At 42.2% G+C, this 25,346-nt stretch overlaps 1 protein-coding gene across 4 annotated transcripts; it reads left to right on the forward strand.

Moving 5' to 3' along the window:
• Window positions 1–775: 775 nt before the first annotated feature.
• Window positions 776–22,414, forward strand: TMEM212 (transmembrane protein 212). Of its 4 annotated transcripts, XR_014300180.1 has the most exons (6): window positions 788–990; window positions 10,485–10,544; window positions 11,545–11,868; window positions 21,020–21,089; window positions 21,246–21,395; window positions 22,072–22,414. XR_014300180.1 is itself a non-coding variant. In XM_082689064.1 (5 exons), exons 1-4 carry the CDS (start codon window positions 832–834, stop codon window positions 21,041–21,043), a joined length of 567 nt encoding a protein of 188 aa, XP_082545190.1. In that variant the 5' UTR covers window positions 788–831; the 3' UTR covers window positions 21,044–21,089; window positions 21,246–22,414. The 4 variants fall into 4 exon arrangements, 3 of the variants coding, with proteins under 3 accessions (XP_082545189.1, XP_082545190.1, XP_082545191.1); XM_082689064.1 differs by having other exon boundaries at window positions 21,246–22,414; XM_082689065.1 differs by lacking the exon at window positions 21,246–21,395.
• The last annotated feature ends 2,932 nt before the right edge of the window (window positions 22,415–25,346 follow it).

A 25,346-nucleotide genomic window follows, 5' to 3' on the forward strand; every position in this document is an offset into this window, starting at 1 on the left:
TGTACATAAGCCCAACATCTAAAATTTGAATTATAATTCAAGAATGATTATAGATCTGTATTTTATTCGACTAATAAATTACTCCTCAAAGTTTATTTTACAACTACATACACATCCATCTTTGTCCTCTACTTGATGATTGAATTAATAGTAACATAAGGTAAAGCTGGTTTCATGAAAACAAGACAGAACTCCATAATGAAACCTATGCCTCTTTGAGAATGAATCCATGTCAAAAATCTGTACAAAAAACTCAAAAATAATAGTAGTAGAATTGAACTTTGAAAGATGGGGAGAGATCTTGTTTTTGCTGTAAATCATCTAAATTAAATATAATGAAAAGTGATCAGAGTGCTTATTTTTACTTTGTTTTGTGGGAAATTGTGCTGGGAATGTGAATCTATTGTGCACAAAGGATGTTGGCTTTATGCTGGAACCGCCAGGCAGGTTGAGTTGAGAAACAATTAGCTCAGTCAGCAAGCCTTTGAATCTGATTAAGCCAGGAAGTGGGCACTCCCCACCACAGGGCAGAATGAAGGGAATGGAGGCGGTAATCCAAAACAAGGAATGATTTCTCTCTCTCTTTCTCACTCACTCACTCTCTTAGAAAACTAGTATTAGAATTTATTGTACCAAATTTATGTCAAGGATTATTTCATTACATGTTATTATCTTTGGTGAAACAAACAGAAGCTTGTTTCCAAGTAGATCAACAGTCCACATGTGTCATGGCTACTGTCTCTAAGAAACTTCTGTTTACTGAGGCTTCACATACCCTCATGTTTTGGTAACAAAACATCTTTGAGATCGAGGACCAAGTCACGGAGGAAAATGCAGAGCCTACACCAGGCTGCTGGCCAAATTCTCATTTCCCTGGGGGCTCTTAGTGTAGTCTCTGGAGTTATCACTTTCTTCCCTATCTTTTCTTACAAGCTTTGGTTCACGGGATGGAGTGTCTGGATTGCTTGCCCCATCTGGAATGGAGCTTTGGTAGGAAAATATTTTATTACATATATTGGGAGAAGGAAGAAAGAAGGGAGGGAAAGAAGAAAAAGAATAACATGGTTTCCAACAATACAGAGAAGTCCAAAATCAACAGAAAATTAGAATTTACCGTAGAACGTTGATTTCCATTTGTTGCCTCTCAAATGTAGAATCTTTCTTGATATCATTTTATCATATATACCATCATGTGTACTATAATGAAATGGTGTTCAAGAAATTCTTAAAAGTTCTTTTAATCTTCTCACCTTGGTATTCTGAGAAACTGAAATCTCTCCAGTAAAACTTGAATTTAGAAAAAAATGTGAACCATAAAAACATGTAAAAATGGAGAACAAAGAAAATAATTTTCAGACTAATGCTTTCCCTAGAAACATTGAGGTGTGTGGACCTGATCCACGATTTGCAAGCCCCAAATCTTAGTTTTCCCACAGTTGTCCTTGTGAGCAACTGTTTGAACTGAAAGTCATTCAAGAGGTTGGGTGAAGTACCTCTCCAACGTCGCAGTTCATTAGGAAAGGGTACATGGGCCAAGTACAAGTCCAATGACTGCACCAGTGAAGGGTTGTTCTGGTACCCCAGCTCTCTGGGTCAAAGAAATGAACACATCTAGACTTGTGAATAGATGTCTTCTATGGTGGTATGGTTTAAGAGGAGTTACAGAGCCTTGCCACAAATCCTTCTCTCATTGTTTCTTGTGATGCCTGACATTCACCATCAGAGACTAGAGAATTTCAACTTTAGAACCTTGGATCTTTAGTTTTCTACTAAAATGTAGCCACTCTTTTTTTTTTTTTAAGATTTTATTTATTTATTTGACATACAGAGAGAGCGCAAGCAGGGGGAACAGCTGTCAGAGACATAGGGAGAAGCAGGCTCCCCGCCAAGCAGGGAGTCCTAGGTGGGGCTCGATCCCAGGACGCTGAGATCATGACCTGAGCCAAAGGTAGACGGTTAACCGACTAAGTCACCCAGGTGCCCCTAAATGTAACCATTCTTAAGAAAGGCAACCTTTTAAGTCTTAAAAAAAAAAAAAAATCCAACTTTAACTTTGATATCACCTAAAAGTAAGACCTTAGAACATATCATTTTTATCTATTTATTAAATAAATATATATTGACAGCCTACTGCATGCTTGAGTTGCAATGGTAAAAGAAACAAACAAAAGGTCTCAGTTTTTTAAAAATTCCATCTAGTGGGGTTCAAGAATGGTGAGTAGATGGAGAAAGCAGAATGGTGGGAGTGTGGAAATGAACGAGGAAAGCGTGGGATGGTGTTGTTGGGTTTTTTTTCTTTCTTAATACATTCTTTTACATCTACCTCCCCAGTCTTCCCCATCTGCTCTTTTCCCCATGTCCTGCCTGAAGCCATACATTCATTCAAAGAAATATTTATTAAACATCTACTGGAGGCTATTGGGTATTTACCCTAAAGATACAAATGTAGTGATCCAAAGGGACACATGCACCCGAATGTTTATAGCAGCAATGTCCACAATAGCCAAACTATGGAAAGAACCTAGATGTCCATCAACAGATGAATGGATCAAGAAGATGTGGTATATATACACAATGGAATACTATGCAGCCATCAAAAGAAATGAAATCTTGCCATTTGCGACAACATGGATGGAACTAGAGCGTATCATGCTTAGCGAAATAAGTTAAGCAGAGAAAGACAACTATCATATGATCTCCCTGATATGAGGAAGTGGTGATGCAACATGGAGGCTTAAGTGGGTAGGAGAAGAATAAATGAAACAAGATGGGATTGGGAGGGAGACAAACCATAAGTGACTCTTAATCTCACAAAACAAACTGAGGGTTGCTGGGGGGAGGGGGTTTGGGAGAAGGGGGTGGGATTATGGACATTGGGGAGGGTATGTGCTTTGGTGAGTGCTGTGAAGTGTGTAAACCTGGTGATTCACAGACCTGTACCCCTGGGGATAAAAATATATGTTTATAAAAAAAAAAAAAAAAACATCTACTGGAGGGATGCCTAGGTGGCTCAGTCATTAAGTGTCTGCCTTCGGCTCAGGTCATGATCCCAGGGTCCTGGGATCAAGTCCTGCATAGGGCTCCCTGCTCTGCAGGAAGCCTACTTCTTCCTCTCCCACTCCCCCTGCTTCTGTTCCCTCTCTCCCTGCGTCTCTGTCAAATAATTAGCTAAAATCTTAAAAAAAAAAAAAAAAAAGAATCTACAGGAATGCAAAGATGACAATTACATTTATCCAAGCACCTGCCACACTTTCCATTGATGACCCAGAGTAAGGAAAACCTTTTACATCAGGACCTAGAATGTACATAAATACATCTCTATAATTCTTTCTAGGTAAATAGATAGGTTTTGATAAATACATGTAACTAAATCTTTATAACAAAAAGTTTCACAAAATAATATTTAGCATTCTGTGTGAAATGAAGTCAGATATTTTTCTGTTCTATTAATTTTTTTTAACTCTGACTTCAGAACTGACCCAAAGTTAAACAAAACCACAATTAGAGTACAACTCTGTGTCCCTTTTTCTAAATTCTATGTCTGTCCCTGCTGTCTATCATAGAACATTCAATAGAGACTGAGATTTGATTAGGAGAAAAAATTATTGAATATAGGCTTGTTCTACACCACTATCTGTTTTATCGGTTAGACCCAGAGAAATGACAAGATCTGTGTCCAGGACACAGATCGTAGATAGCTATTTGATTTTGAGATTGAGGTATGGGGAGTTGGAATCCAAAAAGTAAGACGGGGGAGATGGGGCCTACGTTCAGGTCCTGACTCTGACATTCTTGGTTTATGGCCAAGAGCAGGACCCTCACGCAGCTAGTTCTTCATTGCTTTTACCTAGAACATGAGGAATTTTGCAGGTAAAGAGAGTCTGTGCGACACTATCCGCCCTGAGTTGTTCAGTGAGAATGACCAAATTTGAACAAAGCTTGTAAAATAAAGGGCTTTGCCAATTTTAAAGTTCTACACACATGCTAGTTGATACCATGCCTCTTGTTTGTGCTGTGATGGAGGAAAACTTCTACCCTCCAGTACAGGGAGGGCACCCCTTCACCTGGGGAATTCATTTCCTGCTTTCAGGGGGACAGAGGAGAGTCAGTGTTCTTCTTGCATCTGTTGTTTCCTAAAAAACTTTAATTCAAAATAATCAACATGCTAAAGTCTCCTATTTGGGGGCCACCCACCCTGAATCCCATTAGAGCCCAATTTCTGTTCAAACCCTTCCTTCCTAACCTCTTGCCATCCGCTCATTTTCCCATTCTATTCCCCAAGGAGCAGCCAAGTTCCCCATCTTGTTACCTTCCGGGACCTCATCTCCCACCACTTACCCATCACACGTGCACCTTGTTGTGTTCAAACATTCCAATGTATGTTATTTGCCTGAAGACCTTTGCACTTTGTTCTCTGCCTGAAGCCTGTCCCCACACATGGCTTGTTCCTTAACTTCCTTTAATTCTTTGAAGTCATGTCACTTTCTCCTTGATGCCTTCCTTCATGACCCTCATTACCTGATTTAAAATTGTAAACCTCCCCCACACCTGGCATCCCCGATTTCTCATTCCCTGTTCTATTCTTTTCCCCATGGCCCTTATTGCCAGCTAATATACTATATAGTATACTTATTTATTGTTTGTTTATACCTCCCCCCTAAAAAGCATATATTATACAAGGGTAGGGATTTTTTTTTCTTTTTGTTTTCTGCTATACCTGCAGCACTTGGAACAGAGTGAGTCATAGACTAGGTGTTCGATAAATACTGTTCAGTAAATAGGGTTGAGTAAGTCAATGGGTCCCATGCCCTTGTACAAAATTTCTCACACCACTGAACTCTGATTAGGTTGTAAAGATGAAAAGTCAAGCTGGTATTATACTAAAGCAGGGGGGAAAAAAAAACCTCTTGAGAAGAAAAACAGTAAGAACGTTCACTCTTTTAATGATGTCTAAGCTTGGAACAATGTGGTTTTTTTCGTTTCCTAGCAAGTCACAGCTCCATCTGATCAGGGTCAACTTCAAAGATCTCTGACTCATTCCACAACCTTCTTTACTGGTCACTTTTGTTTGTTTGCTTGTTCTGTTTTTAAAGATCTATTTGTTGAGAGAGGGAGAGAGAGAGAGAGAGGACGTGGAGGGCAGGGCAGAGCGGGGAGAGAGAGAATCCCAAGCAGACTCCCCGCTGAGCTCAAGGCCAATGTGGGGCTCCACCTTACAGCCCTGAGATCATGACTTGAGCCGAAAATCAAGACTCGGACACTTAGCCAGCTGAGCCACCCAGGCGCCCCTACCAGTCACTTCCTACTTGCCTGCAGAGTGAATCTTCCTCTGGTGGAAAGACAAATTGTAAGAGACTCCTTATCTCTTTCGAGGCTTACAAAAGATAGATTTTTACAAATGTTACAGAATTTTGTATTTGTTCAATGCTTTCATTCCAGACTTTCTAAATTCTTCATAAATATTGGTCCTCAGACTTTCCAAGCTCTCCTCTGACAGCCACATGATAAGCAGATTTCCTATAATTTCTGAGCTAGGTGATTTAAAGTCATCTGCTGCTAGCAAGTATGGAGCCAGGAGACACAGCCTTAAGGACTGAGCTCTACTTGAATCCTGGAAAACGTGACTTGGCAGCTCCAGTGACTTAGTGGCAGGCAGCTGTGCTGCACCCAGAATCCTGCCTGGAGACGGGAACTTAGGAGAAGGGCCCCAGTGTCTTCCTCTGACAGAGGACGGACTTGATTTCACCATCACTCAAGCTTCTTACAGCTTCAACAATTTTGTGATTGTCAGACACCTGATGGCCAGTTTTTCACTTGGGTAGCCTAAACTTCCTTTTTTTTTAAAATTATTATTTTTAAGCATTTTAATTTATTTACCTGAGAGGAAGGGGCAGAGGAAGAGGGAGAAGTAGACTCCCTGCTGAGTAGGGAGCGTGACACGGGGCTCGATCCCAGGATCCCGAGATCATGACCTGAGCCAAAGGCAGGCACTTAACGGACTGAGCCACCCAGGCACCCCTAGATGTCCTAGGCTTCTTTAAGCTCAGCTTGTCCCCCCAAAATCATCTCACCACCATAAGCAATGATTTCTTCTCCTGACTTTCCAGGCTCTGAACCCAATTTCAAATCCTAGAGTGGCTTCCAGTTCAATCTTTCCCTCCGGTTTAACTAGTCCTCCTCAAACTGTAATGTCCATAAGAATCACTCTGGGGATCTGGTTAAAATGTATCCTCTGGTTCAGTAAATCTGGGCGGGGGCCAGAGACTCTGCCTATCTCCGAAGTTTCCAAGGGATGCCAACGCTGCTGGTCCTAGGACTGTGCTCTGGGCAACAGTGCCCTAAACCAACCTACCCTCAGCCCCATTGCATCTAGTCCATTGCCAGCTAACTTTTATTCTTCCTGTGAAGCATATTTTTATGCATGCTTTCCTCTCATTCTCACTGTGCTCCACTTCCCACTCCACTCCTTATCACTTCCCACCCCACCCAGGTTTTACACCTAGATAACTTCAATAGCCAAACTGTGGGAACCCATTCATTAATGAGTTCTAAAATCAATCTATTGGGTAGCTAGCAGCATTTATAAAACATGGATAGGATAGAATAGAATAGAACCAGAGTGTATCATACATAATATATTTATGGCTTGGGCATGATGCAAAATATATTTCTTGCTATGGATAGAGGTTTAAAAAAAAAAGTTTGGATCGGGGGCACCTGGCTGGCTCAGTGAGTGGAGTGTGTGACTCTTAATCTCAGGGTTGTGGGTTTGAGCCCCATGTTGGGTATAGAGATTACTTTAAAAAGGTGAAGTCTTGAAAATATAATAGCAAAGAAAAAAATTCATTCCAAGTCTGAAGACCAAGTTCCTACAGAGACACCTAGGCCTCCCTGCATCCGGACCCAACATGCACGTGACCATCGGCTTTCTAAATCTCTACTGCATCAGTTCGACTCCTTCTTCAAGAACCTTCAGTGTTGTTTCATTGTCCAAACAAAGTTCAGATATGTCAGCCTGAATTTCCAGGCCCTTTTCAACCTGGCCCCACATGGCTTTCAAGCCTGATTTTCTACTGGTTTTGTGCCCAGAACCAGCTTTGTCCCGCATCGGGGAGCCTGCCTCACTGTCCACCAAGCCTGCCTGCTGTGTTCCCACCTTTGCACCTGTTACTCAGGCTGTCCTTCCCCTTGGCACCTCTGCTGAAATCACATCCATCCTTCAAACCTGCTTCGACTCCTGTTTCCCCCCATGGGGGGTAATGCTTTTATCCGCAACCTTTCCCCCCCGGCAGTGGTATCTTATCACTGGGCTCTTCTCACATAGAAGGCACTCACTCTTTCTTGCCTCAATAGGTGGACGTTCTTCTCATCACGTTCACATCTGGACTGTAAATTCCAATAAAAGCTGGAACCCCTGTGCCTATCATTGTTACCTGGTGAGCTTGCTCACCTGACTTGCCTCTCTGTGGCTCACTTAAAAAGCAGGAGATCCCCATCATTATAAGGATTAAATGAGTTAACACATGGAAAGTGTTTAGTGTCATGCTTGGCATACAGTAAGCGCTCTGTAAATGTTAACTGTTATGATGCTGTCGGCAGAGTGCCTATCGCATCCCTTGTTCGCCGTAGACCCACAATAGATGTTTGTAAGTGAATAAATTAGCGCCTATTAAAATGATTCCCCTGAAAGTTTCTATTTCCACTGTGACTGCTCCCCACTTCCTTCAATTCATCCGCTTCTGGGAACTGCGTCCTTTACGTGGGCAATTTAAAGATTCCGTGGGAGGGCTCATGATTAGCGTGCAAGTACAGTGTTGGCAGCTCCTCTTACAAAACCCAAGTCTAGTCCCAGGAACTGCCCTGTGAAGCAGAAAGCTAGCCTGTCAGAAAGAGCTAAGGGTGGAGAGTGCAGGCCCGGGCCTTCTGGCCAGGCTCATACTCCCCAAGCACCTCCTCCTGGTCCTTCCTGAAACCTGACTGCCCCGCTGGACCCAGCACTTGCCTCTCAGACACTACCTCTCGAATTTCCTTTTCCCACTTGACTTCTCTTCCATACCCTCAAAACTCTTCCTTTTACCTTCTTTTCCCTCTTCCTAAGTATAAGGTTAAAAAAAAAAAAAAAAAAGAGGGTGACTGGGTGGCTTAGACAGTTGTGTCACACTCTTGGTTCTAGCTCAGGTCCCCATCTCAGGGTGGGGACATGGAGCCCAGCATCCGGGGCTCCACACTCAGCAGGGGGGTCTGATGGAGACGCGTCCCCTCTGCCCACTGCCCACGCCCGCTCACATGTATGTGTGCTTGGGCACTCTCCCTCTTTCTCAAATAAATACATAAATCTTTTCTTCTCAAGATTTTATTTTATTTATTTGACAGAGAAAGACACAGCAAGAGAGGGAACATAAGTGGGGGGAGTGGGAGAGGGAGAAACAGGCTTCCAGCAGAGCCCGGGGCTGGATGCGGGGCTCTATCCCAGGACCCTGGGATTATGACCTGAGCCGAAGGCAGATGCTTCAGGGCTAAGCCACCCAGATGCCCAATAAATAAGTCTTTAAAAAAAAAAAAAAAAAAAAAAAAAGAGGGAGAGAGAGAAGAAAAGAGGAAAAGAAAGCAAGAAAAGGGAGGCTGTGACTCAGGGGACACCTTGCCCTCTGGCTCACGGTGTGTGGGGTGGGGGGGCTGCACACCAGGAAAGATAGGTGTGCTCGCTCCTGAGCCACCACCGTCCACAGGGTGGATTTCACAGGTTACTGAATGGCACTCATACACCAGCCTCCTCCGTGAAAGATCTTTTCAAAGTTTTGTGTAAACAAAGCAAAACTCAAGCTGGCAGCGATGACAGAAATAACAGGCCACTGCCATCCCGCCACATTTTTCAACTTTTGAAAGGAAAGCGATGGTTCACGCCAAAGTAGCTAAGGCAACCTGGAATCGAGGCACCTAGCCATGCCAGCTATGGACTGGGAGTTACCCCAGCGCCGGAGTGTGTCCTTCGCTCTTCTCCTGCTGGGTCCAGGGCTGCTCTCTCCCAAGGAGTGATGTGTGGGTGAGAGCGCGTTGCCTCCCTGAGCAGAGACCTGCCCCAGGCTCCGCAGCCCAGCTCAGGGGCTCTTTCTAATGCTCCCGTTTTGTCTGCTTCTGATGCAAGCTCAACCTCCGCAGGGTCCCTTGGAAACTTTCCTTTTGCAGAATCAAGCCAACCTCCTTTGCCTACAGATGCTTCTGTTTTTATCCACGGGAGTTTTATGGGTGGGCGATGCCACGTCTGGAATTTCAGCCGTAGCCACACGAGAAGTTTCGTGTGAGTGGACGCGTGTATGCTTCTCCCACCCCACCCCCCATTCTCGAAGTCAGACATTCAAAATAAAATGTGTTAGGAAAATGAAAAGCAAACAAAACAAAACAAAAAAACAATCAACAACCAACCACCACCACCACCACAAAAAATACCGAGTGGACACAGAAGCTACGAAAGCAACATACCTCAAAACCATATTGGTACAAAAGGATTTTTCCGGTCAAATTGGTTGATACTATACATACAGTCATATTTATTTCTCTGCCAAAAGCCTAATTTGTAACTAGTCTTAGTCCTGCCCTCATTCTACATCTCGTTTCAGACACATCTCTTCCTGGTTTTCTTTCAACCTCAAAGCGTTCCTCGACCAGGAACAAATGATTTATGGGTCAGAAATAAGCGGTTTCCAAGCTCAGGGAGCACAGAGGTCTTCATCAGACCCAGAGCTGAATCAGAGATGAGCCCAGAATTTTTTTTTTTCCATTTTATATTGCTCAATTCCAGTGACACCATTCCCTCCTTTAACTATTTTCATTCTGCACTTTGGGTCTTTTTCCCCTCAAAGGAGACTAAAACAACAGCAACAACAACAAAAACCAATGTCTTGTGGACACCACTGTACCCAGAAGGATTAAGGTCTCACCATGCATTCACTCAAATTATAACTTCGTTACTTGAGAACCAGGAATCACATACTTGCATCCCACCAGCAGGCTGAGGCTGCAGAATCTCGAAAGAAAAGAAAAGCAGACAAGAAGAGATAATGCCATTGCTGGGTGGGTTTTCAGGGCTCTGTGACATTTCCTCTCTGGTTCCTCCCATTTGTAATTTTAACAATTTGTGAGAAAGATGAACGATAGACAATGAATCAAACGAAAACATATGGCGAGGGTTATAAAGTGAGGCTTTTACGCCTGTGACACCTAACAGTAGTAAAGATTATAATTGCGATGGCAAAGACAACACAGAAAATCAAAAAATGAGCTTGTATGAATCATGTCTTTATGACACTGATGGCTTCCTTGCCTCATTGTCATCCCCGATGAGGAGCAGATCAGAGCCATAAATCCATTTAGCCATTTGCTGTTCTTTCTAGTTCATAATAAAGTTGTCAAACTGTGAGACGGATTGAACTCTTTCCAGAGGTACATTCTATCATGGGTGTTATTCTTCCATTTTCTTTTCACAGGCCCTCACAACTGGTATACTTCTGCTGTTGGCTCACAAAGAGTGGACCAAGAGCTACCTGGTAAATATACAGATACCAAAGAGGATGATTGAATAGGTTTCAAGGTCAAATCTCTACCAGTTCAGGATGGAACATAGAGAACGTGATTTCCAATTATCATCGAATTCTGTCTAATTGATGCCTTACTATAATGGGTTTCAGGAGTCAACTGGGTGTTACATGGGTAATTTTTATCTGATTTCTTCTCCAAACATTTTCTACAAGTTCCTGTGATTACTATAAATATTTAAGTGTTCTTTTTTTTTTTTTTTTTTTTTTTTTTATTTGGAAAGGACACCACTCATGTTAATGCTCTTGAATTTCATTTTGAATAAATGGACCCGTAGGGTTCCTCTGTTTTTAAGCATGTTTTTTTAAGGCTCACCTCCTCAGTTTGGGATGTCCTTCCAACGTCTCTGTTCCTTCTCCCCCTAAAAAAGGATGAAAAGTCCATGATATCTTGCACTTCAATAGTATGGAGCCAAGTAATCCCATAGTATAAAGAGACTACCTGATCTGATCATAGATCTTCCCGTGGCTCAAACTTGAATATACGTGTGAATCACTGGGGAATCTGGTTAAAATGCAAAGTCTGATTCAGTAGATTCGGGTGAGGTGTGAGAATCTACATTTCTAACAAATTCAGGGGTTGTCAGTGCCGCTGAATCATGGACCATGCCCTCCCTGATTAGCAAGGTGCTAGGATAAGGCAAGGATCCTGTGTACTCCTGTTTGTTTTTCCCACCCCAGACTGGCTGTCAACATATGATACAAGCAAAATAAACACATGTTTGTTGAATGGAATTCATTTCATTTTTGGCCCAATTGGCTGATATGTCATTCTTCCATAGTGTAGATTCAAGAGGCGAACAAAAGACCTAAAAGGGAACGTTGTAATTCATTTCTCCTTAGCTTCCCAATAAAAGAGATTCATCCCTGACATCTTCCTTCTTCATATTGCCGAAAAGCTTTTGAAGAATTCAGTTCCCAAAGTAACGCTTTGTTTTTGTTTTATTTTCAGTGGCAAGCTAGTTTCATCTTTGTGATTCTGAGCATGATGGGATGTCCACTTCATTTTGCTGTAGCCTTGGAATCTGCTCTCCTTGGCCCATATTGCTTCTACTCGTTTTCAGGGATAGCAGGGACTGATTACGTTGGTTATGCAGTTGCCTTTCCTTTTCCGTATGCAAGCTTCCCATCAGCTTGTGTGGACCCACTGCACTATGAAGAGTACCACCTGACCCTTCAAGCCTTCGACCTGTGCCTGAGCTTTGCCATGTTCTGTGTGTCCTTGACAGTGTTCATCAAGCTTTCTGCAGGACTGATCTGGAAGACACACTTACGCGTAAGTTTCCAGAAAGGGAGAACCCATTCTTAGTCCTGAATGCTAAAATGGAAAGTCTGCCATATTAGTTCTTAATCTGCCTCTCTTATTTATCATTGTATCTCATATAACCAAAACTTTCTCACCCTTTCTACTTCTGCCCCAGCAGAGAGGCTGATCTATACCAACATCAAATTTAGCTTTCTTACTTTTTCCCTGGATGGCTAAGAATAATATTGATAATATGATAGCAATAGAAATATGAACTGAATGTTTACTATCAATGTCCTTCCCATTTTACAGATAGTAGACTGAGGCTAAGAGTTTATGTAACTTCCCCAAGGTCACACAGCTAATGAGCAGTAGGGCCAGATTTAAAACCCAGAGCTATTTCTCATAATAGGACAGATTTATCCTAGGCCCTCTTGTCACTCACCTTGTACCCTCTCTCCTCTGCTAGATCACCAAGATGTGTGGATCCGGCCTCCAGGAGGGTTAGAACAGAACCACTGGGCGAGATTTCTGATCTCAAATTCCTATGTCTGATACTGGGTCACTCCATTATGAGTTGAACAGCCTCCTCCGGGAAAGAGATATTTCCCACAACAAACTCTTCTACTGGCTTTATGATTCAAGTTAGTATTATATTAAGGCCAGGTGAATTTGGGTTATGTTAGCCAATTTTTTCCCTAGTTTGATCCTATCAACACAAATCAGCAAAGTTGGAAGACAAGAACTTGGCACTCTCTATACCTTTTGTGGTCAGTCTTGTCCTCTTCAACTTCTACATAAGTCTGCAAAGGAAATCCTGTACATTCCTAGGAACAGAGTTGATTTTACAAGGAGGCCTACTGAGAATTGAGGCTAGCAGACAAAAATTACCTCCCCTGCTATACTGCTGGTGCATCTAGGAGTTTAGAATGTAGAGATTTCTCCCTGGTAAGGACCATCCCAACTTCTTAAAGCCCTTTGTTAAAATGAACATAAACCCAGGAGAATCATACATTAAAGCATTGGTTACCTATAACCCCTTGGCATGCATAGCTAATCAGACAATTGGCTGCCATCTTGGACATGACACCTGAGGTTTAACGTTGGCTAGAGAGCAGAGAGAAAAGAATGAAAAAATATCCTTAGAGCTTGGTAAGTCAGCCTCATGGAAACCCAATAGTGAGGCCATCTAAAGTGCCTGGAAAGAGAAAAAATTAATTGAAAACAGAGCAAAGTTCTCCAACTTCAGAATATCGCCTTCACCCACCTTGCTCAGAATAGGTTCTTGGTGTGTGATTTCTAAACTAGGGATAGGACACAATACAACTACAATATATTTCTCAAAGTGGATCAATGACATCAGAATCGCCCATGGATCTTGTTAAACCATATTTTTGGCTTCTGTCCTGGCCCATTCTTTTTTTTTTTTTTTTTAGATTTTATTTATTTATTGTTTATTTATTTGACAGAGATAAACACAGCGAGAGCGGGAACACAAGCAGGGGGAGTGGGAGAGGGAGAAGTAGGCTTCCTGTCAAGCAGAGAGCCCGATGTGGGGCTCGATCCCAAGACCCCAGGATCATGACCTGAACCGAAGGCAGATGCCCAATAACAGATGCCTGACCTAAACTGAAGACAGAACAGGCGCCCTGAGTCCTGGCACACTCTTAGGGCAGAAATGTTGGGCTTGAAATCAGAGAATATGCATTTTTAACACATGCCCCAGGAGATCCTGGTGAAAATTCTCTTCCTAGCGCAGGATTCTCTTAGTGTAACCTCTGGACAGAATTTCCGTTTTCCCCTCTGTGTAAAATGCAGCACTAATTTGGGTAAGAGTTCTCAATAAATTTAATAAACAGCAAATCTTTGGTGAGCACTTTTGGATGACCTGACACCACGTAATCCATAATGGTAGCAGATCATGTTTCATTAGCAAGGATGAGTGGCTGACACAATGGGATAGGAGTTTCTGTATTAATAAATACACCATTGCCCCTGAGCACAGAAGGAGCATGTGCAGCTTGACAAGCCTTTGTTACCATGTGGGACACCTTGGTGGCTCAGTAGGTTATCTGACTCTTGATTTCAGCTCAGTTCATGATCTCATGGTTGTAGGAGAGAGCACCACGTCAGGCTCTGTGCTCAACATGGAGTCTGCTTGAGATTCTCTCTCGCCTCCTCTGCCTCTGACCCTCCCCCGACTTGCGCTCACTCTCTCTCTCTCAAAATAAATAAATAAAATCTTTTAAAAAACCCACAAACCTTTGTTACTATGTTACCATGTAGAAATCTCAGCTATATGAGGTGCAATTTCTAGAAAACACACAACTTTCTTAGAAGAAACGGCAGGTCACTTGTTAGGATATAGAATTCCACATGGTGATTCTACTTTTAATGAGCCTCCATGTAGATATATTGTTAGGTTCATGCTGAAAGAGATAAGCAACACTTTTAATTTTTATTTATTTTTAAATGTTTTATTTAAATTCAATTTAATTCACAAAGATTGTATGGCTAGCTTCAGAGACAGAATTCAGTGATTCATCAGTTGCAAACAACGTCCCGCGCTTGTTACTTCAAGTGCCCTCCCTAATGCCCATCGCCTATCAGGAAACTCGAGAGCTATGCACATTTGTAAAAAAGGAAAAAGTGATAGTTTGATGGAAGATTTGGAGGAAATTATAATTGTACTGTTTTATAGAACAATTTTTTTTTCATATCTGTAATAGTCAATATTATGATGGATAATATTCTTTTCTAGGAATTCTTCTGTAAGTTCAGAAACAAACCAAGCACTCCCTTAGGAATCACCTTTCATTATTTCTCTGCTCTCTGTGCCTTTTCAGTTTAGGAGAATTGAATTGCATCCCTGTCAGCTCAAGCTATTATAACAAAATACCATAGACATGGTAGCTTCGCCAACAGGTTTATTTCTCTCCGTGCTGGAGGCTGGAAGCCCAGGGTCAAGGTACCAAGATGGCTGGTCTTTGCTGAGGCCTCTCTTACTGGCTTGTGGAAGTCAACTCACTGTGTGCTCACATGACCCTTCCTGTGCCTGCTCCTGGACAGAGAAGATCTCTGTCTCCATCTTATAAGGGCACTAATCCTATCATGGGAGTCTCCTAGTCATGACCGCATTTAAATTAATTACTTCCCAAATAACTTACCTCCAAAGAGGGGAGGTGGGGATTAGGGCTTTCACGTATGGATTTGGGAAGGAAACACTAACAGTTGATAGTATCTCATTGAAGGTCACACAGTATTGGTGTGTGAGCGTGTAGTCATTTGATACCCAACGAAAGCCACAGTGAGAAATGCTTGAAATAGGCATAAAGGGTGTGATGATTTTGATAAAAGCATTATACTAGCACTACAGACTGAATGTTTGCGTCTCTATGAAACTCCCAAACACCCACTGTGATGGTATTAGGAGGTAGGGCCTTTGGGAGATAGATTTAGTGAGATCAGGAGCGTAGAGCTCCCATGATGGGATTAGCTTTCATGATGCCCTTATCAGAAGGTGAGGAGGCCAGAGTTCTTTCTCCCCCCTAGGTAAGGAGACAGCAAGAAGGTGGCCATCTGCCAAAAGGAAGAGGGTTCTGACCAGTCGCTGAATCTGCTGACACCTCGATCTTGGCCTTCCAGACTCTAGAACTGTGAGAAATTGTTGTTTAAGCCACCCAGTCTATGGTAGTCAGTGACAGCAGCTCCAGCTAAGACCGCAAGCCCTTCCAAGTTTCCAGGGCCTCACGGGAAGAGGTGGAACTGGAAAAGGAACGCGAGCCTCCCTTGTGTAGCTCCCTGCAGCACACTGAGGTGACCTTCTCAGCTGAGGACTCAGGGCAGGGGGCAAAGAGCACTCCATAGAATTAAGTCGAGAAACCAAAACGCAAAAACAACCATAGCCCAAATTGTCTACATTCTTGGTCCAGTAAGTAATAAAGGGATGGGAAAGGAAAGAATTGGGACACCAGACGCGTGGCAGCTGTGCCCGCCAGCTACTCTGCCCCTCCCCCACGGAATGGAACGGCTCCGTCTGTTTTCCTTTCATTATTCATTGTTATGTTTGGGGTTTTGCTTTTTTTTTTTTTTTTTTTTTTAATGAAAGGGGAAAGAAAATATTTTCCCCCTTATCATGTGATAGAGTGGTTTTCTTTCTTTTTTTTTTTTCAATGAATTGAGAAATATTTACTTCCCATAAAAGATGTAGGTAAACCCTTTAAAGAGTTCAAAAACATATGAGGACAGAATATTTACCAACGGAGGAGGAGCCTCTTCTTCCAAACAAAAGACAAATTTGCAGAAATACACCAGCTCCAAATCTTCTAGCGGACGTACCGGGTATCATTAGCAACAGAAATGCGTTTTGAAACAAATTCATCTTCAACTCTCACCCTAAGGGCCTGAAACCTTATGTGGGGCTTTAGCAAGTTCTCTCCGTTGCTTCTGGGAACTAAATCCCGTCTGGGAGAGTCAAGTCAGCCTCAGGGAGGGCCACATAATAGTCAGAATTCACTGCATTTCTTCCTCACAAGTCCTTTTCTGTGTCTCCTCAACATGGTCAACAGAAAAATCAGAATCTAGAAAAATAATTGCAATTCTGGACATTAGTGTTCCCTCTATCTCACTATGTCATCTGGAATAATAATGGTGGGGAGGTGAGCCCGCGTAGGAGCAGAGTAAGTGCAGGTGCTATTTATGTGGAGTCAGGATTTGCTCCCTGTGTCAAAGGGTCTTAGACAGTGTTTCTTCAGCTTTACAGACTCGAAGTGGCTTTGTGTAGGCATGCTTTTTTTTTTTTTTTAAGATTTTATTCATTTATTTGATGGCAGAGATCACAAGTAGGCAGAGAGACAGGTAGAGGGAGAGGTGGAACAAGGCTCCCTGCTGAGCAGAAAGCCCAACTTGGGGCTCCATCCCAGGACCCTGGGATCAGGACCTGAGCTGAAGGCAGAGGCTTTAACCCACTGAGCCACCCAGGTGCCCCTGTAGGCATGCATTTTGTGGGCAGTCTTTCTTATGTTTCTCACAGACAAAAATTAACTCACGTATAGAAATGGAAGCTATTTTTTTCCAGGGTTATTTTCATTTCGTTTAATCAGTGAGACAGCACCAAGGGTGAGAGCGACTTACGAAGAGAGGAAATGAGACCAAAGTTGTCGATTGTGATGTATTAAAATTAGCTCGATATTTTGTCAAAGCAGAAGCAATAAATAAGGAGGTAACTACACAACTTTTTTTCTCAGTTTTTACTTTATAATCATTGTGAACATCATATTTTCCTTTTGACATTCAGTCAGTTTAATCTTTTAATACAAAATATTCTACTGGGTTTTTTTTTCCCCCGCTTCCTACTTTTAATCTAAAATGGTATTATTATGGGGCCTCTGGGAGACTCAATTAGTTAAGTATCTACCTTCGGCTCAGGTTGTGATCTCAGGGTCCTGGGATCGAGCCCCTTATCAGGTTCTCTGCTCAGCGAGGAGTCTGCTTCTCCCTCACACTCTCCTCTGTGTGCTCTCTCTCTCTCTCAAATAAATAAATAAAATCTTTAAAAAAACACACACACACAGAAGAAATTTTGGTTTTATAAAAGGGCAGAAACTTGAGGAGAAATCAGAAGACTCCATTCTCTATAATCATATAAATTCGGCTTCAACAAAGAAAACTGAATTAATACCTAGTGAATAGTTCAGAATGGCCGTAATGGTGCTAAGATGTGAACAGGAAACCATTTAGCAAAGTAACAGTGTTGGTTGGACATTTTGCACTGTATTAAGTACCCAGGAGAATATCCAGGGGTTGTTACTGGGTGTTACCCATTTCATTCTGTGTGAGAGAGACACAGAAAAAGTAACTAAGATAAAACACAATGAAGGCCATGAGGAGTAAGGAATGACACGATGTTACTTCTCTCCCAGACTAGCCCTATAAGCCAGGGACTGTGGACAAGGCACAAGGACAAGACACATCAGTAGTTGTGGACTTGAACGTCTTCATCTCTAAGACAGCTGGGCTTGGTCATGCACATCCAAAGAACTTTCCAGCTCTGTTTCAGTCTGTGATTTCCTTCCTTCCTTCCTTCCTCTCTCTTTCTTTTTCTCTCTTTCTCTCTCTCTTTCTTTCTTTCATTCAGATTTTACTTATTTGAGAAAGAGCACAAACGGTGGGGAGGGCAGAGGGTGAGGGAGAAGCAAACTCCATGCTAAGCAGGTAACCCAACATGGGGCTCTATCCCAGGACCCTGAGGTCATGACCTGAGTCCAAGTCAGACACTTATCCAACTGAACCACCCAGGAGCCTCTCTGTCTACAATTTTCAAATAAAACTTTATTCCATTGGAGAAGATTAACATTCAGAAGGGAGGATTGTTGGTAGCAAGGAGTGGCTCTTTTCTTGTCCCAAACCATGCTGATATGTCGCTGGGGTACATCACACTGCCTTTACTCTGCTAGCTCAAGAAGTAATATATGCTAACAATATTACTCAAGCAAGACAGGTAGGAGAACTGTTACAGATACACAGATCACTTTAATTGCTTTAGAAAAACAACTTTCTTTGCTCACTAGTCAATCTGTTGGGGCACCTGGGTGACTCCCACTCTTGATTTGGGCTCACGTCATGATCTCAGGGTTGTGAGATCAAGCCCATGAAGGTCTCTGCACTGAGCATGGAGCCTGCTTTAGAGTCCCTCTCTCCTTCTCCTTCTGCCCTTCCTGGCTTGCACCATTCTTTAAAAAAAAAAAAAGGGCTCGCTTCGGCAGCACATATACTAAAAAAAAAAAAAAATTCAATCTCAGATCAAACCAACCAGAATTGTCTTGTTGGCTGTCTTTCTTTTTTAATTATTCAAGTATAATTAATACACAATGTTATACTAATTTTAGGATATGATATAATGATTCAACAACTCCACATATTTCTCAGTGTTCAGCAAGGAAGTGTACTCTTTGTACTCTTGATCCCCTCTATCTATTTTCCCCATCCCCCCACCGCCTCCCCTCTGGCAGCCACCAGTTTGTTCTCTGCTTAAGGGTGTTGTTCTCTGTTTTTTTCGGGTGTCTCTCTTTTTTTTTATTTCTTCTGTTTCTTAAATCCAACATATGAGTGACATTGAATGATATTTGTCATTCTCTTATTAGCCTATTTTCCTTAACATTATACCCTCTAGGTCCATCTGTGTTGTTGCAGAACTTACCATTGTATTTCTAAATGAGTAAGGAACTTCAAACTCCAGTTGATTTGCAAAAAATATTGTTCCAAATGTTTATTTTTTCTCTGGTTTCATATGACTAACCTAGAGTCATGGATTAAAAAGAAAACTGCTACTTAAAGCAATAGAATTACTTGGCACTGGCTGGTAATTAGAGCCTATTTGAGAAGAGGAATATCTTGGGTTCACTAATATGTGACTTTTCTCTTGTCATGTGTTGAGGAATATGGCTCCAAAGTCCTAAATATAACATTCATTGTTTATACGTGCCTCTCAACATTTACTGAGCATATATTATGTGCCAGATATTGTGCTAAAGGCTAAAGGTAGAGACAGAAGTGTGAATAAGGCATAGTCTCGTCTCCACTGACTTACAGGAACTGAAGGAAAATGTCCCCTAGGGCAGGAGGACCAAGAGCCCAGATGAGGAATAATGAAATTTGAATTAGATAGTGCTAATGGGCATGGAGAAGAGGTGATAGATTTGAGAGATATTTAGAAGGTAGAATCAACAGGACTTACACCAGTTAGCGTGTGGGATGAGGAAGGAGCCCAGAGAGATGTAGAGGGGTTTCTTGACCGTGAGAGACAAGACAGAGTGATTGGATTTTATGTGTGAGTCCTACTCTTGTCACTTAGGATTGATTCAGTTTCACATCTTATCATTTATAAAAAGCCATTTTAAGAACCTAATAGAAGACATCAAGAGTATTTCTGCCTGGGATTCTAGCAAATGAGGTTCTGAGGCTTGCTTGCCACAGGACACTCCCTGGCTTTAGTTAGTCACGTATCAGTTACAAACAACACATTGCTTTGAGTTCATAATAAACCTAGTGCTGAAGAGCATGGGCCATAAGACCATTTCAATCTAGGCCATATTTAACAACTTACCTCTTCTTTTCTTCTACTCATGCGCTCATGGCAAAGATTGCCAATGAAAACCTGTACATAGCCAAGCCCAATGGAGTCTTTTCAATCTGCGTTTTCCTTGACCTCTCCACCGCCTTTGAAACTATTGATTGCTTTCTTCATGAAATCTTCTCCCCTTTGACTTCCACACATCACTGGCTTTGGTTTTCTTCCTTCTCCAGTTTTTCCTCCTCAGTCTACCCAAAGGCTCCTTTTCTCTGCTTACTTCTTTTTTTTTTTTTTTTAAAGATTTTATTTATTTGTCAGAGAGAGCGAGCGAGAGCGAGCACAGGCAGACAGAGTGGAAGGCAGAGTCAGATGAAGAAGCAGGCTCCCTGCGGAGCAAGGAGCCCGATATGGGACTCGATCCCAGGACGCTGGGATCATGACCTGAGCCGAAGGCAGCTGCTTAACCAACTGAGCCACCCAGGCGTCCCATCTCTCTGCTTACTTCTTTAAGGCTGGTGGCCTCAGTTATCATCTTTGGGCTGATACCTCACACATCCATATTTATAGCCCGGTCCCTTCTCCTGCTCTATTGAGCTCTACATCGGACTATTTTCTGGGCACTTTCCTGGGTGTCCCACACACACATCAAACTCACGATGTTTATAACGGAGCTAATTATCTCTTTGTCCCCACCACCTGCTCGTCTTCCTGTATCTCCAGCTCAGTTGCCAGCACTCATGACATTCAGGACAAGCCTAAGACCTAAAGTCATCTGTGACTCCTCATACCTCAGTTGATCACCACATCCTGGCAACTGCACCTCTTAAATATTTATTCACCGTGTCCCCCTTTCTCTGTACTGACCAGGGTGGTCCTGGTTCAGCCCTCTGTCTTCTCTTACTCAGATATCTTTGCTTCCAATCTCGTCTTTCTTAAGAAGTATCCTCCGTACAGGCTTTAGAATCAGCTCTCCCAAGTTCAAATCTGTTCTTATTACTTCCCTGTGGAGTAATAGTAATAGTATAAGTCATAAATATTATCTTATGCTAATAGTATAAGTAATAAATATTATCTTATTACATCCTTCTGTGGCTCCCCATAACACGCAAGATACAGCCAAGCTCCTTCATGTGATATCCATGTGGGAGTAACTCCTCTCCAAGAATCTGGACTGACAAAGGTGAGCAGAAAAGGTGGGACTGGGAGTGTGGGGGTCAAAAGAGTAGCAGAGTGGTAGGCTGCAGTACTAGAAGTCACTTCCTAGCCATAGCTAAAATCTTAACTAAATACCTATGTCAGGAATATTGCAAATTTAAAAACAATCCACACATCGCAGGGGAATTTACTGTGGTCATGGAATCCAAGAATTTCCAGGAAGAGAAACAGAAAAAGTCGATTTGAATTTCCATACCGAGGAATGGTACCTTATCGAGGAAGCACTGCATTCGACATTATTTATGATACATGGAGAACCTGATATGCCATGGTACGTTTGAAGTCAGACACTTTGAGGTTTAATTGTTTCCTCCATCACCTACCATCTGAGTAGCCTTGAACAAATCAATATTGAACCTCTTTGTGCTGGCGAGACCACACATACCTCACATGTTGCCAAATGAAATGGTGTATAATGACTTTTAAGAACCTTACACGGGTTGGGCACTTGATAGCTGCTCAGGAAATGCTTGTTTTCTTCCCCTTACTTCTAATCAAATTAAAATTCTTAGTTCTCATTCGAAGATTTTAGAAAGTTCCCTCTAATCTTCTGTTAATTTTCTAAAAGCTTCAAACCAACCCAAACTAGACAAAACAAATAGCAAATGACCAAAAAAGATAGTCAATGGAGAGAGCCCTCACTTCCTTAGACAGTCCCTGCCCACAAAAGCAATAGTTCTTCTGAATTGTTTTATGCTTATGGCAGATATTTTATTACACATCTATTTCTTTTTTATATCTTTCTACCACCCCCTTCCACCAATATCACCAATATTGTTCTCTCTGGTGATTCCTCTTAAATCCTTAAGTGGTACCATGGTGCTGTTACTTGAATCATCCTTCATTGGGCTCCTGTGACATAAAAAAGACTAAATTAAATGTCAAAAGTGACACTCTATTTTCGTTGATAAATTGTAGAAATAAACACTAATTTTTCTTCTTCTTAGGGTCAAAAGAATAGACAATAAATTTCAAGCAGCATTCCTCTTAAATTTGTTATATTTGTGGCCATTATTTTGAAATATTTGCAAATAATTTTTTCTTCAAACTTTTTCTCTATGTTCTTATGAAATAAAAATTGAAATAATTGTACATTGTAGCCTTTTTAGATTGTTAACACCATTTTTTCTGATTTACCTGCTATGATTTTTTAAATGGAAATTTTATCATCATTGTCATAAAATTTTAGAATCTGAAATATAAATTCACAATGAATGAATGTTTTCTTTAAATTCCTTTCGTCCCTGTGTGGTGTTTCAATAAACTGTCAGTCTATATTACCTAAACTAAGGAACCATTTTTCTCACCATTTCTTCATTGCCATTACCAAGGCAACTGTAGATCCTCAAATACAATTAAAACATGGAAGTGTAGCCATAATGAGAAGGGCCTCCTGTGGTGGGGGGGAGGGGGAGAGAATGACCCTCCCTTCTGGCCCCTCTGTAGCTTGTCTATGGCACTCATGACAGTTTAATAGTTAGAAGGGACCTTAGCTGTCCTCTGGGCCAACTTCTCATTTTAAGTCCCAAGATCTAAATGTCCCTGACAGCTGAACCATTCCCAAGAGGCAACCTCATTCAGCTGTTTCGTGGCTCTAAAGGTAAAGCTGGGGTGCCCAGCTGGCTCATTGGGTAGGGCGTGTCACTCTTGATCTCAGCCTTGTGAGTTCAAGCCCTACATTGGGTATAGAGATCACTCAAAAATAAAATCTTAAAGAAAAAAAACCAAAACATAAGAGGTCTTTCTTAAACTGTCCAGAGATTTGCTTCTTATATTCTCATTGCCATATATTCTTTTTTTTTTTTAAGATTTATTTATTTATTTATTTTTGAGAGAGAAAAAGGGCACAAGGGAGGAGGGGCAAAGAGAGAGAGAATCCCCAAGCAGACTCCCCGCTGAGCCCAGAACCCCACATGGGGCTGGAACTCACAACCCTAAGATAGTGACCTGAGCTGAAAGTCAGAGTCCTCTGTCCAACTGCCTGAGCCACCCGGGCGTCCCTCTATCTCATATGTTCTCACATGTCTCTAAATCTTCACGCCTGCGGCTCTTAATAATATAGCACAATGGTTCTCACATGGGATCCCCATGCCAGGAGCATCAGCATCACCCAGAAACTTGTATGAACTGGAAACTTGGGGGTTGGGTCCCCACTATCTGTGTCAGGAATCCCCCCTCCAGTGAGTCCGAGCATGCTAAAGCTTAAGAAGCGCCCGTGGAGGGTGGCAGAAAGTGGGCAGGACTTCTGAATGAGAAACACCCAGTTTCAGACCCTGGCCCTCTCGTGGGTTTAGACAAGAGCCTCAGTCTCTCCCTGGTCCTGTGGAACTGATGAGGTTTGCTAACTGTCAGGCTTGCTGAGAGAATTCCGTGGCACTGCAGAGGTAACCCACGTGGCAGACACCCTAACACGACTAAAGCACAAAAATTGTGTCTAGTGTCATTGATTCAATTCAGCACCTTTATTAGATGCCTTTGAAGGTCCGTCTCTAAGAGTCCATTCATTTGAGAATGCACAAGTACAGAGTGAAAATGTGAGACATCATGAAAACGACGATGTGTAGAGAAGCTAAATGACACGTTCCAGTCATTGGAACGGGTGACGCAGCTCAGTCATTGGTGTCTGGAAGTCCCATAGGGGCCGCCCAGACCTCAGCTCTTCAATTAACGCATGTTCACCTCTCACTTAATGAAGCTACCCCACGTCTAGTTGTGGGTGATTACACCAGGAGGGATTGAAATTTTATCAGTATACTGTCTGAATTCATTTCCACCTTACTGGAGCATTTCCACCCAGGACTGAGTTTATTTATTTACTTATTATTTATTTACTTCCATTTTGCTTTCTGATTTGCATCCCTCTCTGTTCTAAAAGGGTTTTGGGTGACCGTTGGACATTCTCTCGAGTCAGCTCTCCAGCCTCTGTGGCCCCCACTGCAGGAGCAGTGAGATGCTATGATTGCTTCCCGGATATTCCGTGCTCAGCACAATGTGCCCAGTTCCAAAATCCTGGTGAAGCTGTCCAAGACCAAGGGCTTTAGGTTAACTGGGATCCCATGTAAAACGTGTGAAAAAGCATATTCCGCTGTCAAGATATATGCAGGGTTATTTCTTGCCTTTGCTTCCACAGAGAAATGAGCAGACGTTTCACTACTCCTTTGCCGGGGAGAGCTGAATTGTTACCACTCACCATCCCATGCCAGAAAAAGTCTGCTTTACCCGGCCTTCCGAAAAAGGAATAAGGCACCTTCGCTCTCAGATAGCCTGTTTTCAGTTTTGTGCGGCTGATGATATTATTTGACCGGTGACAGAGGCCAAGGCTGGAAAATAGACTGGTTTACTTATAAGTCTTTAAATGTGGACACATCAGCTTGTGGGAAAGAAACTATTTAAAATGGGGCTTAGGGAAAGGGAGAAAAAAAAATCCCCTTTCTCCATATGAGATTCTTCCACGGTGTTGTCATGCAATGTTGAAACCTCCATAGAACAGTGGATCACTCTCATTGGATATATGCAAATTATCTGAGACCCAGTGGTTTCCTGCCAGGCAAAAACTTATAATAACAGAGCAAGAATGCAATCCGAGCCCTTGCTCTCTGAAATCCCTGAAAGAACAGAGTCGTTCTTGACAGGGCAATTTCAGCCCTTGACATTCCAGGAAATAGCTTAATAATGTCATTTAGGCTGGGGTTGTAACCAATCCTAAGACACAGAGACACAAATGGCCTATGTAAGATTTAAAATATCGGTTCAGGAACCACTTTTCATTCTCACAGAGAGTTTAACAACAAAAACACCAGCACCACAAAACTAAGCAATGCATCCTAATTAAATTAAGCATTGTCCCCCACTAATTAAACCCAAGCTAGGAAAAAGGAAGGGTTTCTGCCAGGAAATTACAGACACATCCTGACGACTATTTCTTTTCCATTTACTTTCCTAGGTACTAGGTCCATGTCATATCCAGGATGTGAGACCCAAACAAAACTGTTTTTTGATCATTAATGTAGGTGCAGGAGCGAACCCCACCCTGGGGCCTCAAAGGTCTTTATGAGACACGCTGGTCTTTCCATTTCCATGTGTTTCATTTTCTCTGGGTGCAGTGCAGCTGAAAAAGGTTACAAGACTCAGGTTAAAACTCAGGAAGTAGATCAGGGCCCCACACTATGACATCACTCTCTTACAATGCAATGATGCAATGACATTTCCTACAGGAAAATGA

Source organism: Mustela nivalis (assembly GCF_964662115.1).
Source record: "Mustela nivalis genome assembly, chromosome: 1".
NCBI classification, from domain to species: domain Eukaryota; kingdom Metazoa; phylum Chordata; class Mammalia; order Carnivora; family Mustelidae; genus Mustela; species Mustela nivalis.

Excerpts from the sequence above, each read along its gene's own strand:
- TMEM212 (XM_082689063.1), top strand. The coding sequence starts at position 832 with ATGCAGAGCCTACACCAGGCTGCTGGCCAAATTCTCATTTCCCTGGGG. Across the intron at positions 991-10,484 it reads CCATCTGGAATGGAGCTTTG|GCCCTCACAACTGGTATACT; the intron begins GTAGGAAAATAT and ends TTCTTTTCACAG. Across the intron at positions 11,869-12,307 it reads TCTGGAAGACACACTTACGC|ATCACCAAGATGTGTGGATC; the intron begins GTAAGTTTCCAG and ends CTCCTCTGCTAG.